Source organism: Anastrepha obliqua, chromosome 1, assembly GCF_027943255.1.
Source record: "Anastrepha obliqua isolate idAnaObli1 chromosome 1, idAnaObli1_1.0, whole genome shotgun sequence".
Classification (NCBI taxonomy): Eukaryota; Metazoa; Arthropoda; class Insecta; order Diptera; family Tephritidae; genus Anastrepha; species Anastrepha obliqua.
In genome coordinates this window covers 44,869,491-44,886,621 of record NC_072892.1, presented here as the reverse complement: position 1 = coordinate 44,886,621, position 17,131 = coordinate 44,869,491, and the positions used below count along the sequence as shown (strand labels likewise).

The 17,131-nt window shown below is 35.9% G+C and overlaps 2 protein-coding genes across 2 annotated transcripts in view; one reads left to right on the top strand and one right to left on the bottom strand.

Moving 5' to 3' along the window:
- LOC129250349 (ABC transporter G family member 20) overlaps positions 1-17,131 on the top strand; it is a 45,245-nt gene that overhangs the window by 23,127 nt on the left and 4,987 nt on the right. The window contains exons 5-7 of the mRNA XM_054890000.1: positions 14,915-15,342; positions 15,439-15,658; positions 15,778-15,955. Of these exons, the coding sequence (XP_054745975.1) occupies positions 14,915-15,342; positions 15,439-15,658; positions 15,778-15,955 (826 nt within the window). The remainder of the gene's footprint in view (positions 1-14,914; positions 15,343-15,438; positions 15,659-15,777; positions 15,956-17,131) is intronic.
- Positions 10,628-11,281, bottom strand: LOC129236238 (putative aminopeptidase W07G4.4). The gene has a single exon (XM_054870498.1). The coding sequence runs from the start codon at positions 10,839-10,841 to the stop codon at positions 10,638-10,640; it is 204 nt and encodes a 67-aa protein (XP_054726473.1). The 5' UTR covers positions 10,842-11,281; the 3' UTR covers positions 10,628-10,637.

Here is a 17,131-nt window from a genome sequence, read left to right as displayed (position 1 = left end):
TTTTTCAAGTTTAGATATCAGATTTCATTGGAAATTCAATTTTTTACTAATTAATAATATTTCTGGAAAACTAAAGAAATATTAAAAATTATCGTTGTTAAAGATTCTCGGTCGATTATTGCACTATAGCGGCACGTATGACTTCCATATATTAATACAGATGTCGCTGCTACAATGACCGCTTACTTGAAATTCTCCAGATTTCAGTGGTCAACTTATGCCCTGCAAAGCCCGTCCAACTCGGATCAAGATTTGTAATCAAGAGAATTTAAGTCTTGGCTGCTCGATAGTCAATCAGCGGCAGAAATAAAAGTTGACGCAGTCACTCTTGAGCTGTTAATCTATTTTTGGCTGGGAGAAATCTTGTTGAAGGACCTAGTGTTCCCTATTAGAGAGTGAGGACGGTTTCTAAAAAATCTTCTGGGTACACTGTTGCTCCAGTATTTATGCTCTTTTCGCAAAAATGCACTGCGGGATGGAAAACAGCTTTCTTTTTTTGCTGAAATATATGTTGATTTTAACAATTTTTTATAAAAATATATTTAATTTCCTTACAGTGCCCCACACTTATAAAAAAACTATTAAAAAGAATGGAAAAAATTTCCTAGAAAGTGTCTACAAATAATTTCATATCCCTATTGAAAATTCAGCAGTATAACTGAAATAATAAGTGAACTAACATTAAATTTATTTATTTATTAAAATTTGTAGCCTTAGTCTCGTTTTTGTTATTTTGCTTCGTTTTTGTTTTTTTTTTTTTGTTTTTATTAGATGCACTTTATATAAGATAACATCAATTTTTAAAATAACCTCTTAACTCTTACCACTCTTTGACAACATCACTACTTAGATTGATAATTTTAATGCGAATCGCGTAAATAAATTCGTACTACTTTAGCAAACATTTACTTTCGAGTTCATTTAGAAAGATGAAATCAAGAGAAATAAATTAGCTTGTTGTAATTGTAGCTGTTGTTGTGCAATTTCAAGTTACGTAAATGGTACACAGCAGCTGGTTTAGACGGGTGGCTTCACGCGTGTCTACCGCATATTGGGTCCAGTGTTCAAGACCTACTGTTTTTTCTAATAGCGGCTACCCTTCAAACGGGAAGGGCAATACTATTAACCCAGGAAGGGCAATAGTATAACCCCGTTCCAAATGAAGCTACGTTGCCTGCGAGAGCTTACATTTTTATTGCAATCTTAATATCCGTACCTCAAATGAGAGGCGAAACTCGGCCGAAAACGCCTAACAAAAGCTGTAGGTACCAATTATTTTTATATACTTGTATGTATATGTGTATTACAGCACAATCAACGGAAGAAAATTAAAGGTGCCAATATGGTGACACATCAAATTAGACCCAAATATTGGGTGTTAGAATTAGTCGCGAAAGATTAAACATATCCGCATTAAGTCCGCTGAAGGTTAGAATTTTTATTTCCAATGAAGTGTACATTAAGTGTACAAAATATGTGGTTGTTAATCATTACATATATCGGGTGTTTTTTAAGGAGCTTGCGAACCTAGGATGATTACACAGAAATATGATTAGAATGAATTTATTATAATCTGGTAGATAATTTCATGGCATTTATTTTTTGAATATCGGGCATATGTCCACTTCTTCCAATAAATTTGGGCATAAGGCGTCAATGGTGGCTTGAATATTGCAATAAATCGATTCTTAAGTACGGTGAATGGCAAGTCTTGTTGGCACCAAATGTCGTCGATGTGTAGTCGAAGGCCTTTCCTGCTAACGGTACTAAGAGATTACTTGTTAAATAATTAATTATTACACAAAAGTAAAAAAATAAAAAAAGTAATAATATTGGGAAACAAACATTCAATCAATATGGCTTGGTAGTGCTCGCCATTCACCTGAACATCAGCTCCTTCCTCATTTCGAAAGAAATAAGGACCGATGATGTCGCCAGTGCTCTATGAACGCGCGAGCATATCTAATTTTTTTTTGTAAAGTAAATTTGCACAACTTGGAAGCATTGCTCAGGTGTTTAACGATTCATGATGTCTTGCCAAACAGTACTGAACAGAAAATTTAACACAGTTTGCCATTCTCAGCAGTAGTTGTCGATATCGATAGTTGTCTTACTGCTAAAAAACATTCAATACTTTTAACCAAATATTTTTAACCAAAATATGGTATATCACGCCTATGCATATATACTGCGCTTTGTAGATGAGTGCCTGCACTTCAAAACTATTTTTTGTATATTTAAATATCTTTCCTTTTGTAAATGCGGCTTTAGTACGCATTTGAGCACCCAATATGTTTAGGCTGCTTATTAACTTGTCTGCGCCTTCTTGCAGCCAGCTTAGCGGTAAATATCAACCAAAATAGTTGATACCGAAATTGATAGTTAAATAGATTTGTTTTCCCACCGAAAATTTGCAGGCAACTTTATTTGCACAAAAATCAGCGAATGTGTAGAAAGAGGCGCAAGTTTTCGCAATCATACTGAGTAGCAACGCTATTTTGCTTGCGAAGTGAGTGGTTGTGTTGGGTGACCTGCTTATACCAACAACACCTTAGATACACAAAGAGTCAGTGGAAACTTGCGCGCTGTCATCACTTTCGGCAAAGTGAAAAACAACTAGTAATGCATGTGAGCAAGTGAGTGGTTGTGTGTGTATGTGGGTCTGGGAAGATAAATATAAGGATGTATGAGGATATCACATACGCGCAAGCACGAGAAAAAGCTGACTACGCTAAGTGCGCACGGCGCATGTAAGATTGTTTGTTCTATCATTGCTTTTATACACCGCGGGAGCGAAAATTGCGAGTCAACACATACATACATGCGCACAAGCGTGTATATGTATACAATTGAGTGCGAAATATTAACAGAGATATACTTGTATAGGTGGAGCTGTGATTGAAGAAATGAAATACAAATAAAAAAGGATTCTATTATTGTTTGTCTTGCATTAGCTTTGTTAAAATGAATCAAAAAAATGCTTATCGTTCAAAAACACGTAGAAAAATATTTCAGTATCTACATTTTTTCAGTAATTGAGCTGGAATTGTGGCTTGCATGCTGTTCAAAAACATTGTATCCACATCACTGCCTGTTCCTAAAAAGCACTCAAAAACTTAAATTTTATAAAAAATGTACTTCAATAAAAGGAGTACAATCGAATTTGTCTAAAGCAGTTATTTTTATTTTTATTTGGCAGCCGCCGTAGCCGAATGGCTTGGTGCGTGACTACCATTCTTAATTCGGAGTAACGTAGTTTCGAATCTCCGTGAAACATCAAAATGAAGAAAAATATTTTTCTAATAGCGGTCGCCCCTCGGCAGGCAATGGCAAATCTCCGAGTGTATTTCTGCCATGGAAAAGCTCCTCATAACAAAAAATATGTGCCGTTCGGAGTCGGCTTCAAACTGTGAAACAACATCGAAGCGCACGTCACAAATAGGAGGAGGGGCTCGGCCTAAGACCCAAAAAAACAAAAGAGTATAAGCGTCGATTTTTTTTATATGTATACAGTCCACGTACCCACTTTGTTTTATTTCTAAATTTGCCATAGAAAAAGAAATGCGTGCGGCAAGAGAAAAAGTGTAAGCCATTCTTGCATATAATGTAATGCATTTGGTAAGAGTTTTGAAGAAATTTTTTTTTTGTTTTTTTTTTTTTATAAATGATTATTTTTATATGAGTGTGTTACAATTGCACTTAGTATATATAAAAGGATACTAAGTTTTGAAGTTAAGAAAAGAAAAACGAGCAAAATAAGAGGAGGCAATAATTTTAATGCGTTCTAAAAATTCTTCAAAAAATTATAACTTTTAATAAATGAAAAAAAGCCCTTAATTTTTACGAAAAAACTATTAATACGTAATGTTTTCTAAAATATCAAGCATTTAATAGGACTATGAATAAGTTCGTGCGGTTTGTTTTCGAAATTTGAAACTTTATTGACGTAAAATGGTTACAAATTTAATATTCAAAGTATTGTCCATCGCTTACTACTACTTTTTCCCATCTTTCTGGCAATTCACGGATTCCCTTTGTGAAAAATTCGGTCGGTTTTGCCGCAATCCACGAATCGATCCATTTTTTGACTTCATCGTAATTACGGAAGTGCTGGTCAGCCAGGCCATGTTGCATCGATCGGAAGAGATAGTAATCGGATGGCGCAAGGTCTGGACTATACGGCGGGTGGGGTAGGACATCCCATTTGAGCGTTTCTAAGCATGTTTTGACCACTTGTGCAACATGTGGCCGAGCATTGTCATGTTGCAAAATAACTTTGTCGTGTCTATCGGCGTATTGCGGCCGTTTTTCTCGCAGTGCTCGGCTCAAACGCATCAATTGTCGTCGGTAGACATCCCCCGTAATCGTTTCATTCGGTTTCAGTAGCTCATAATACACAACACCCAGCTGGTCCCACCAGATACACAGCATAACCTTCAGGCCATGAATATTCTGCGCCGACGTCGATGTTGAAGCATGGCCAGGGTATCCATACGTTGCCCGACGTTTTGGATTGTCGTAATGGACCCACTTTTCATCGCCAGTCACAATTCGATGCAAAAAACCCTTTCTTTTGTGCCGTTGAAGCAGTTGTTCGCATGCCATAAAACGGCGTTCAACGTCTCTTGGCTTCAATTCATACGGCACCCAATGGCCTACCTTTCGGATCATTCCCATGGCTTTTAAACGTTTGGAAATGGTTGATTGATCAACTCCCAAAGTTTTTGCAACCTCTTCTTGCGTTTGAGCCGGATCTTGATCGAGCAATTCCTCCAATTCGGTATCCATGAACTTTGGCGGCGCACCCTCGCGTTCTTCGTCTTCCAAGCCAAAATCACCACTTTTAAAGCGTGCAAACCACTTCTGGCACGTTCGCTCAGCTAGAGCATGCTCACCATAAACTTCCACCAAGATACGATGACTTTCGGCTGCTTTTTTCTTCATATTAAAATAATGAAGAAGAATTCCCCGCAAAAACACATTATTTGGCACGAAATTCGACATTTTCAAGTGTGGTAAAAATATTGTTGTTTACGCTTCAAATAAAAAACTTATACTGACGTTTGTGCCTTACGACAGTAGCTCTCCAATGAATGTTTGGAAATGTGGATCGATGGAATAATAATCAAGTTACGCCATCTGTTGTAAAACCGCACGAACTTATTCATAGTCCTATTAGTTTAATGGAGTTCAAATCGTATTTTTAAAATTTCGAATTTTCTTGAAAATTTTATTTTAAAATTAAAAAAAAATATGTGAAGAAAATGTGTTTAAAATCCTCTCAATGTTCTGAACAAATACAAAAAGAAAAAAAAAACAAAAATAAGCATTTTATAAAATAATAGAACAGAAAGATTTTTTAATGAAAATGAGTTGAATCCATGGCAATGAAACAAATAAATAATTTATTATTCAAATTATTTTTGATTTCGATTCATGCCTTGTTTTCAGCAAATTATGTGTTTTTTAATTCTTACCAACATTGGAATTTTTAATTTGAAAATTTGCATTTGTCTTAAAACATAAAAAAAAATATTTAAAAAAACAATATGCACATAATCTCCCAATGTTCTAAAAAGATATTAAAAAAATTACAAAAAAAAATAATAATAATAAATAATAAAAGAACAAACAAAAGAAAAATGCTTTTTAATGAAAATAAGTCAAACATAAATAACAATGAAATAAATAAAAACATTTAGCCTCATGAAAATATAAACAGAAATTGGAAAAACTTCAAGAATTTTTTTTTAATTCGTCTCAACGTTGAAATTTTAGTCTCTATAGATGTTTTAACGCTCTTGTGTACTTCTTATGGTAAATATATTCCCTCTCGCTTATACATATACATATATGTATATAAAAATATATCAAAACCTGCACCAAATCAGTTTCTTTACTCAATTTCTTCCAAATAACTAAGTTTCATTAATAAGCCCAGTCACAGCCATATACAGGTAAATGTATGTATATGTTGAAACGAGCGCTGTTTTCTTATTTGACTTCACCACGCACGTGCGCGCATTCGCATCTTCCGCAAACCGGCTTACAAATATAATTTCAATAAGTTCTCCCGATATACTCGTACGATTCTGTTCGTGCTGTTCGTTCTATTAGTACAATTCGTTGTTGCCGAACACAGCAGCTGCTGCTACAAGCACATTCTCTGCTAATAACTAAGCTACAGTTACAGCCCCTGTGACTGCTATATTATGTGCTAACAAACAGATATTCTCTTAACGAGCACATAAATGTACCCCTTTCAAAAAATTCAAACGCGTCTAAAACAGTTTTCATTTCGAAAAAAAGTGATGTTCAGTTTCATATCTTCACATTCAAAATTTTAAATAGATATTGCATTTTAAAATCAAGTAAATGAATTTTTAGTTTTCTTTTGTTCACTGCTATTATTTCGAGCATTGTTGTAGGCTGATCTAACTAGTTGTACACGTCCTTGCTTGTATGCTTGTGATTGTAGCGAGGCTCAGCGTGGCTTTCTACGACACCAGTGAGACTCTACTCTTCCGCGCACATACACAAGCATACATACCTATTCACATATTCTTTGTTTCCCCTGCTGCGCTCAGGCACACTCAACGCCTAATCCCTTTCGTACGAATGGTACATTGCGTATACGCCGTGTAGATCCTTAAGCAGTCATGCTGCTTTGCACACTGTGTACTCCTTTCTATCTCCTCGCCCTCTCATCTGGCTTGATGCATTGCTCGTACACGATGAATGTCCTTCCTGCTGAAAGAAGCTACTTCTCTGGCTTTTAGCTTTTGGCGCTTACAATGTGTGCCGAAAACTTTCCATTGATATTAAATTAAGTTGGACGGAAGTCGGAAATTGTAAATAATGTCAATTTCTATGCAATGTAATCCAGTACAAACTTACGGATTAACTTTTATTTATTAACAGATTTACGCGGAGGCCGAGCAAGTGATGTCTTTTTTTTTTTTGCCCAATACGAATAAATGTAGCTGGTGTTACCTTGGCTGCTAATATGTACATATGTGCATAAGTATTTGGTGTGTGCATAAGAGTATACACATGTAGAGATTAAGGTATAATAAATAAATATAATTGAATGAACGCATGTCGTGGCATATAGTGGTGTGTAGTGGCATGTGGTGATATGTAGTGGTATGTCTTATAGCGCCGCTTGGCACTTTTGGCGCGCATCACAACGACCAGTCAGTCGATAAAAGTTGCTCGTCGATACAGCTGTGTCCTTAATTAAGCCACTCTTCGTTTGGAAAGCATTGCGTATCTGGGGGTTTGAAAAACTAGGGAGAAAAAAGCGATTGCCTGCCAGTTTGGTGCGTTATCAGTCTGGTAGGTGGTGGGTTGTGGCATGCTGCTATGTACTTATATGTGGAATGTCTTTAAGGAGAATAGTTTTTCTTTTGTTTTCTGCATTCCACAAATCAACTCTCTATCTTGTTCGGTCATTTACTTCTCTTCCTTCGTTCACTTAATACTTATACTTCTTTTACCTTCATCTCCTTTGTTTTATTTACGCTTCTTTCACTCTGTACGCTTAATTTATTCTTGGGAGTGTCTGCTCATGTTCAAATGGTAATCAATTATTGTAGTTAATTTCCGCACGTCGCAGCCACCGTTCCAACATTCAACTTTTTCAACTTTCCGCTTAACTAAATGCCACCAGAAGAAAAAAGTTGAAGTTGTGGATACTGAAGTGGTTACTCGTACTAAGATGTAAATTTAGTTAAACGACTAAACGCACGTACGACAGCTAACCATTTCTAGTTGAACAGTTTTTAATAAGAAAGTGCAGAAACAGTGCAAAAGCATGAATGCAGTTTGAAAGGATGCAGCAATAACAGTGACAGAATTTTAGCAAAGTCTTCCAACTTTAAGGAAATGCCAATCAATTCTTTTACATAATTAAAGGGTCCCGGTGGTCTAGAGCTCGAAAATTTAGGGTATTTTTAGGAATTTTTTTATAATAAAAAAATTAAAAGGATATTTAAATGTGTTAGGCTTTTTTTTAACTTCTTTTACAAACAAAAACGAAACACAATTTTAATAATTTTAAATATGACGCTGAAATTGACCCTCCTGAAAAATTGGACCTGGACGGTGTTGTGCATTTTGCCTCTTCCATTTATCTGAAACACAAAAACCAGAAAAATATTAATTAGTATGACTGTAGCTATGTCCCTTACTAGAATAAAAAAAATTAGAAAACAGCGCGGTTTGAATTTGACACTCTAAAAATCGGGGTTTGTTCAGTTTTTTTTACCAAAAAAATACAAAATAATTGAAATAATAATATGATTGTAGTACGGAAGATAGCCGTTGATGTTATGAAGAATATATTAAACTTTCAGATGATTCGGTTAAATAGTTTTTTTTTGACAAAACCAGGCCGAAAAAAGTCATTTCAGGGGCGCGCGGACTGCTCTCTACCTGGTTAATGAGCTGTAGAAGCTATAATTTTGGGAATTACCGCAAGAAAGTTTCACAGTATATTTTTAAAAGACTATACTTTCGAAATAGCGAAAAACAAAAACAAAAATTTTGTGAAATTTTTGGACCACCGGGTCACCTTAAAATCTCCTTTTGCCGCCAAACTAGAGAATTTATTTTGCTTTCGTGTTACGGTATAACTATCGCGAGTAAGAGATAAGAGAAATTCATATTTTTCAATTGTGCGTAATTTCACCTTAATTATCGAGTCACTCACTGCACAAATTGTAGCTCTCTCTTTGCTGCAGCACTTTTCCTACTCAGATCAAAGTATTTCGTTTAGAAAGCCATTCCTCTACAGGACTTGTTTGTTGACAAGTTTTGAAAATATGTGTGCACTATTTAGTTTTAGAAAAAAAATCAGAAATTTGATTAAATATTTTAAACTTTTTATTCGGAGTCTTTAGAGCAATTTTAAATGCAGTTTCGTGGGCCACTGAATTTCTACATAATAAAATGTAAATTTAAGGAGGCTGAAAAATTGCGTTGACTTTTGAGTTTTGTTTTGTTTTTGCTGATGGTGTTGGAGTTTTCTTCTATATGAAAAAAATAAAAAAATCGAGCATTGGTTCCTTAAAAATTCTTTAATGGGATACCATAACTCCTCGAGTTGTATAAAAAGACGTTCAGTCAATCAATGTAAAATACTACTCTACAGAACCGCTAGCGTACAATGATACGTAGTCCATTTCACTGATTTACTTATATTAAATTTGCAGGGATTACCTAGAATAATCTCAGCTTTTAATAAAAAAAGTAATAATAAACAACTATGAGTGAGAAAGTTTTTCGAATATTAAAAAATAAATAGAATTGTCCCAAACTTTTGAAAAATTTTGTGTTTTCACAAAACTAAAGTGAAAATGATTTCTTTTCTACCAAAAAAACGTTTTTTAAATATACCAAACAAATTAAAAAAATTGTGAAAAGTTAAAAAGGAAATAAAAGTCAATAAATTTCACTTCAAAAACACTCTATGCCAAAACTTTCAACGTTTAATAAATCTTTAAATTATAAAAAAAAATTCTAAATTTTATCACTTCCTGTTAGTTTTTATTGTACTCAAGCCCGCAAATAAACCAATTTTCAGAAAAACTTTCAACAATTTTCAAAATACTTGGATCATTGACAAAAAATCGTTCAAAGTTAATAACGAAACAAAGCATTTTTGGCAGTACTTTCAGCAGACGTTCGGTATTTTAAAAACTAATTTAAAAACCCCGCGAAACCTTTTAACTAGCGCTCATAATGCGCGCTCCTTCAAACAGTTCTCATTTACAGTAATTTCATTAAGTTTAATCACTGTACAAATTTTCTCAAAATCTGCACTGCGTTGTTTTGCTGTTGAATAGCAGAGGGGGTGATGTCAGTTTGAGCGCATGTGTGGCAGTTGGTTGCTACTGAGTTTCACTAACTCAAAAGTTAACTTTTTCCCCCCAATCCTACTTTACCGAAATGAAGGGCGGCATAGTGACCACCAACATATACATACATACACCTGCGTACTCCCTCGTACACTTCATGTCCAACTGACTGACCAAAATTGATAGTCGAGTTGAAGTTGTGTAAAATAATTGACTGCGGCTGGGGTCAAGCAGAACTGTACAATGTGGTTTATCACAAAGTTTACTCGACCGCAAGTGGCTAACAAGCCAGGGCATACAAACTTAGGCGACTTAACATTTATGTATGTATAAGTAAAACAAAAAAAAATATGCACACGCATACAAAAGCGCATAAACATCTACCATTTACTGAAGAGTCGCATATACTAATTTCTTTATTAGCAATAAAAAAAATGTGCAAATACTTATTAGGGATGTACATTTTTCTATATTCACGATTTTCGGCATGCCGCAATTATAATCGCGGAAATTCGGGAGTAGTCCCGGGATTTAGTTACTAAAAAAAATTATATCAATATTGCTTGAGAAGTTCTCGTAACATATAAGTAACAAATAATAAATAAAATACAAGCGTGGCCAGTCAAAGTTGCAATAGTGAAGAGATGTGGATCGGGCACTTTGCCTACGACAGCCTTCTCCTTGGAGAGACACAAAGCGTCCGTCATGCACATGCGTCCTTCGGCATCAGTGTTACCAATGCGTATGCGTACACCAGCGCGTAATTTCATCGGAGATTTATAATTCCTCACCTACCGAATTTCGTACCATGCAGAGAGCAGCCATAACGTGCACATCATCGGGCTTTTTCTCATTGACAATCTGCATAAATCCAGCGACAGCAGCTGCACCACACTTATCACGTGACATGCCAGCCATTACACCACCAGCTTTGATATCGGCACCGCCAGTATCGTAGGTGACTCCCTTACCCACCAGCATGAGAGTCTTGCGTGCCGGCTTCGGTGGCACATACTCCAAAAAGATGATACAACCGCGATGATGGAGACCTTGATTTGCAGCGCCATTGACAGCAGCGAAAAGTGGATACTCCTCTTGCAGCTCCTATACATCTTGGACTATTTGCATGTTCATTGAAGAGAGTACACTGTTAACGTAGACTTCCACGCGCAATGGCGACATACGCTCCGGATCACCCACACCAATATCACGCGCTATTCTTCGACCTGATTCCAAGACTAAATCCTCCTTTAGATAATAGACTCAGCTTTAGGCGTATCAATTAAAACAGAAAGCTCCTTAATTCGACTTGCCTCCGCCGGTTTATCCTCGCGCAATTGAATTGGGACATATAACTGATCCAAAGCACCCAGTACGGTACAAAGTTCGCTATTGGAGAAGTGTTGGCTCGTCGGCACGACCAGCATTCAAAACCAGCCTTAATGGCGCGCTCCATGAACTTGGCCGCTGCTTTTTGATATGTGCGCACATCGTGGAAATCAGTTAATTTTTGTACGGGTGAATAAACTATGGGCAAGTCCAGTTTATGCGATTGGAAGCATGAGACTACACTGTCAAAAGCCTGATCCAACGTACGGAATTCGTTAAATAACTCGGTCAATTCAGTGGGCACTTGACGATCGATAATGCTTGTTTACCAAGCAAACAAAAGACAATAACTAGTTTTAATTGTACAAGCATATCTGATAAAATAGTTTAAGGTGTATCGAAAAAAGCTTGATGCAAAATATTAAAAATTAGTCAAGAAACCTTCTGACTCCGTTTCGGGATATGACTTCAGTAAAATGGTTTCAACTTGAAATAATGAAGACGAAACTTAATTTTATTATTTATATACTTATACATATCGGAAGTGGATGACCGTTCACTCATATTATTTTAATATTAGTTGATATATTGTAATATAATACGAATATTAATTTTTTAGTAGTCCTTAGAGTCAAAGAACACGCTGATTCCTACCGCAAAGGAGTTGTGAACGCAAAGTGCTTTTTAGTGTTACTTTATCGCTACAAAAGGGGATTTTCTTTTTCAATTTCCTATACAGTGAACCAAAAATAAACTTAGATATTTGTTTATTCTGACTTCAATTTTTTATAACTTCAGAACGGTTCAATTAATTTTCAAAATGCAAAAGACAATATAAAATATTGAATTCAACATTTTATTGCATGTAGAAACGAAAAGAGTATAGAGTAAGATCGGGTATTTTGGGCTATTCGGGTAATGTGGTCAACGTCTGTATTTTTCATAATAACGAACATGCACTAGAAAGATTGTTTACGGACTTTAAAATTCATGCGTATGTTTTACGCTGTTTGTCTTTTGAATTGAACTCTTTACTGACGAGTAGTTGATCAAAATATTTTGTGAAGTGCAGTCGTTTTGTTTTTCAGTGGTATTATTAATGGTATTTTTTCAGCAAGTAATTATTTTTAGAGTGTGAAAGTTCAGATAGAATTATTAAACTATTCTGCATTTTTTAATGTGGTACGAAACTCTTTTTAAATTATTTAAACAAAAGTTTGTAATACTTTTTTCTTGTAAGTGGAACAGTGTCTAATGTGGGCTAGTCAGCGTCGGGCATTGTGAACTAGTAGCCCACATTACTCCCTTAGTATTTTCCTAATTCTGGTTAATTTTCCTGTTTTGTATTTCCCAATTATACATATTTAGACTTGCCAAAAATGGAGAAATAAGGAAATGGGACCCCGGTATGATGAAAAAAGCCATTGTATCAAAGACTCTTGATGTACCGCGTTTTACATTGCAAAGAATGGCAAGGAGTAATGCATCCCATAGCCTGCTATTAAAAACCCCACTTGGACGTAAGCCAATACTGGAAGAAGCTACAGAAAAAGATCTTGTAAAATATACATTAGAAATGAAATCAAGACTTTGCGGCGTCACAAAACACGATATTCGTTCCCTGGCTTTTCAGTTGATGGATAGAAATAGAGTGCCAAACAATTTTCGGTCCATAAGCAATGTGCAGGGCAAGGTTGGCTGCATGGATTCCTGCGCAGGCCCACAAAATGAGTTTAGTTTTCGCTCTCCAATGGGATCGCTTTTTAATATAGCAATGGGTTTCATAAAAGAAAATGTAAAAAAGTTTTTAGATTTACTTATGCAAGAGTATGAGAATTCAAACTTCCACCATCTGCTATACAGAATGTGGATTTGTATTAAGTTTAATATTTTTTTTTTTTCAAAGAGTCAACCAAGAAGGTCATTAATTTAAATAAAAAAAATGTATGAATAAATTCATTGGCTTATTATTAACTCTTACAATTGTTTTGGTGCTTTTATCTAGTGTCCCACTTTACCCGAACACCCTGGGCCACATTAACCACCATTTTTCTTTTCATCAACTTTTAAGGTGGTTTCAGTGTTTCTATATTATCAGCCGAAAACGGTCATATTAGGGTATATTTTGCAGTAAAATGTAAAGATAATTCAATATCTGTTAGAAAGAAAACAAGATCACTTTCCCATTACGATTATTTTGACAGAAATTAATATCAAAGTAAAATGGTGCCCACAATACCCGATACTCTAATATTTATGTTATTTCGAAGTTTCCCAGTAAACAAAGCAATAACTTCATTGTACAACTCAAACATGAAGTGGGACAGTTATGAAAATATGGAAATAAACTAAAATTCATGGTTTAATATTTGGTGCAGTATCTCTTTGCACTAATTTCTGCTTAGAGGCGTGGGGGGGGAGGGACGAGTAATACTTTTTTTTTGCATTGTAAAGCAACCATTGCAACTTACGCGCATTATGTTTTGGGTCGTTGTTGTGCATGCAGGTGAATGTTGCTGGCAACTGTAGTCTTTCCACAGTTTTAGGAATATGTTCCTTAAATATTTCTAGATAATTTATTTTAGTCATAGTGCCTTCAATAAAACAAAAAGAGTTCACTCCATTTGCTGTCATTGCTCTCCAAATCATTACATGTTCGCCTCTATGTTTCACAATACTGACCACATTAGACAGATTAAGAGCTGTACCTTCTCTTCTCCAGACAAAACTGCGGACTTCCGACCCAAATAAGTTTAATTTCGACTCGTCGGTGAAAAGAACATTGCTCCGAAACTCATTCAGCTAGCGAACTTTTTGTGGGAGTGTACGCTCTGTATTCGTTACTGTGCAGAAAATTTCTGATAGTTTGTGGATGTACGTCCAAAATTGACGAATTTTTAAGTGATTTGGCAATATTAACTGCAGAAACTGTCGGGTTCTCGTTTATTAAATGTATAATCCTTCTCTTGGTCACATATGAGTTAATTTTGGAAACTCTTCCAGTACCATTTTTTTTTAAATAATGGTTTTTATTTTTTCAAAATATTATGCAAATACTTTCGAATGAGGTTTTTTCAAAATTTTTACGATTTGACGCTCACTTTTCCCTGCGGAATGGTATTTCTCCACAAGTTTCTTTAAGTCACTCGATGTTTGCTTATTAATCTTCACTCTTAAAAACTTTCAACGTTAATGGCAAAATGTGAGAAATAAAGCTAACTTTTGCAGTTCAGTTTAGAAAACATAACGGAATACATATTTTACTTAAATATGCTAAAAAATTAGGGTGCTCCACTTTTTATTTGGCTTTGAAAAATTATACTATTGCCGTTATCACTTAAATAAATGGAGTTAGCGTTAATATTTAAACACCACTTATGCATATTGAATAGTTACAAATGAAATATATTCAACGCAAATGATTTCTTAAAAATCTGTGAACAATTTATTTATTTATTTACATTTGACTTTTTTTGAATATTGTATCCCTGTTTCTTTTTGGTTCACCGTACTTCATAAAAAATTGAAAGTCCCGAACATTTCAGGAGTGCTGACAAAAAATCCCGGAAATTTCGGGACTTATAAACGAACAAGGGATACCGGGACTGACGTCCCTAATACTGCCGCCTCATATAAAAAAGAAATTACAACAAAACAGCAAACAATTGCACAAGTGACCAACTAAACTTTTTATCTCCAACTTTCTTTGTGCTTTATGTTTACAGATCGGCCTCTTGCGTGGCGGTCGCATGCTTGCCGAGGAGGCGCCTAACTTTTTGCGCCGACAATACAATGCCAACTCACTGGAGGAGGTCTTTCTGAAGTTATCGGTAATGCAGAATATGGGACGGCGGCGTCGTTCTTCGATTGCACAGGAAATTGTCGAACAAGTGCAAGTGCCAGCGATATCCAATCCAGCATTGGACATGTCGGATGAGCATAATACGGCCGATATCTCTGGTGAATTTGGTGATAACATTTCGATGAACTCGGCGATACGTGATCCGATAACGGCATTGGAGGTGCCCGCACTACCACTCCCGCCGGAAAAGGAATCGGAAGCAACGCTATGGCAACACTTGGATGTGATAAGTTCGCATCATATGCGTGCGCTAATGTGGAAGAATTTCTTGTGGATGTTGCGCAATGTGGGGTGAGTTGAGGCATACAGGATTTACAATTTAATCAATTGTTCAATTTTTCAATTTTCTAGATTTATGTTTCAATGTAATTTCCTTTCTCTCTGCAGCATTATGCTCTTCATTGTCGCTTTACCGGTGGTGCAAATCGTACTTTTCTGCTATGCTATCGGCCACGATCCAACTGGTCTCAAGGTGGCTGTCGCAAACGGTGAACTCTCAGAACAAATGGTAATCGATCAATTTTGTCCAGTCTATCCGGGTTGTAATCAAACGCATTTGAGTTGCCGCTATCTGGATTTGTTGAAGAGGAATAAAAGCATGGAAGTGGTGAGTTTAGGGCAAAGTATTTACATAGTGAGAGACAAAAAAAGAGTGAGGGAATTAGCCTGAATTCTAGGCTTTCAACCTGGTAGTTATGTGAAATTTACATTACCTTTCGTTTTCAGAAATATTTCCAAACTGAGGCCGAAGCCAACGAAGATGTGCGTCTCGGCAATGCTTGGGCGGCATTGGTTTTTGATCAGAACTATACGAAATCGTTGAACGAACGCGTGGAAAGTGGAAGATATGCCGATAATGCGACTATTGATGCTTCAGATGTTAATGTACGCCTGGATATGTCAAGTGAGTAGCATTAAATAAACATACAGGGTGGTTTAAATACAAGTATTTTTTTTAAATTAAATGTCATGATTTTGAATAAGATCATGATCATAAAAATGAAGAGATAGAAAAAAAGTTTTCAGTTAATATTAGCTACTCTGCCTTACAAATGCTAGCCATCTATATTTGTAGGACAGCATCAACATGTGAATCACAAATTACACAGTGCAACAAGTTTAAACTTTCTTACACCCGTGAGAAACTCGATTTCTATCCGTTACAAGAGCTTAATTGTAGAAAATTTGCATTTTTTACTTGTCATCAGCACTTCTTTTTAAAGGCTTTTAAGGTTTGAGTTTAGACCTGGAATTCGAAAAATTATTATTATAAATAAACTTATGGGTACCCAATGAAAGAAGAATTGAAAGAAAAAAAACTTTTCCATACAATGATCCTTCTCAAAACTTGTGGAAAATGACCTTTGAAATGTTTATCCTTTAATATTTTGTATGACATTCATTAGTAAGTACAGTAAAATCAATTAATTTAATTAGAATCTGCCAAATTATATACTCCTTACTTTACTTCTTCTTCTTGATTGGCGCGATGACCGCTTACCGTTTAACAAAGCGCGCCACTTCATTGCTTGCTCGTGCTAGCTGGACACACCAAATGAAGCCAAGTTCTTCTCCATCTGATTTTTCTAAAATAAAGGAGATCTTCCTCTTCTTCTGCTAGCACTAGCTCGTAACGCATTGAAACCTTTCAGAGCTGGAGCGCTTGCATCCAGTCGGACTACATGACCTAGCCAACGTAGCCGCTGGATCTTTAATCGCTGCGCAATGTCTATATCGCTGTAAGGCTCATCAGCTCATTGTCGGATCGCCTATGATAGTTGTCGTCACTGCCGTGCAAAGGTCTAAAAATCTTCCGCATAATTTTTCTCTCAAACACTCCTCATCGGATATTGTCATCGTCCAAGCTTTTGCGCCATACGCTAGAACGGGCACCATGAGAGACTTATAAGATGTTCGTTAGGTTACCTATTTAGCCTTTTTTGGCACGAGGCTAACTTTACCGTTCCATAGTTAAAAGCTGTATAAGCTGATTTTTCTGCATATACACGAGGATAATAGATATGGGTCTAAGGTGCATTTTTCTTTAACGCTCATAAAAGTAGATGCGAATTTACTAATA

Bases quoted from the DNA above. Each gene is read 5' to 3' on its own strand.
- LOC129236238 (XM_054870498.1), bottom strand. From the start codon at position 10,841: ATGCTGGTGGGTAAGGGAGTCACCTACGATACTGGCGGTGCCGATATC.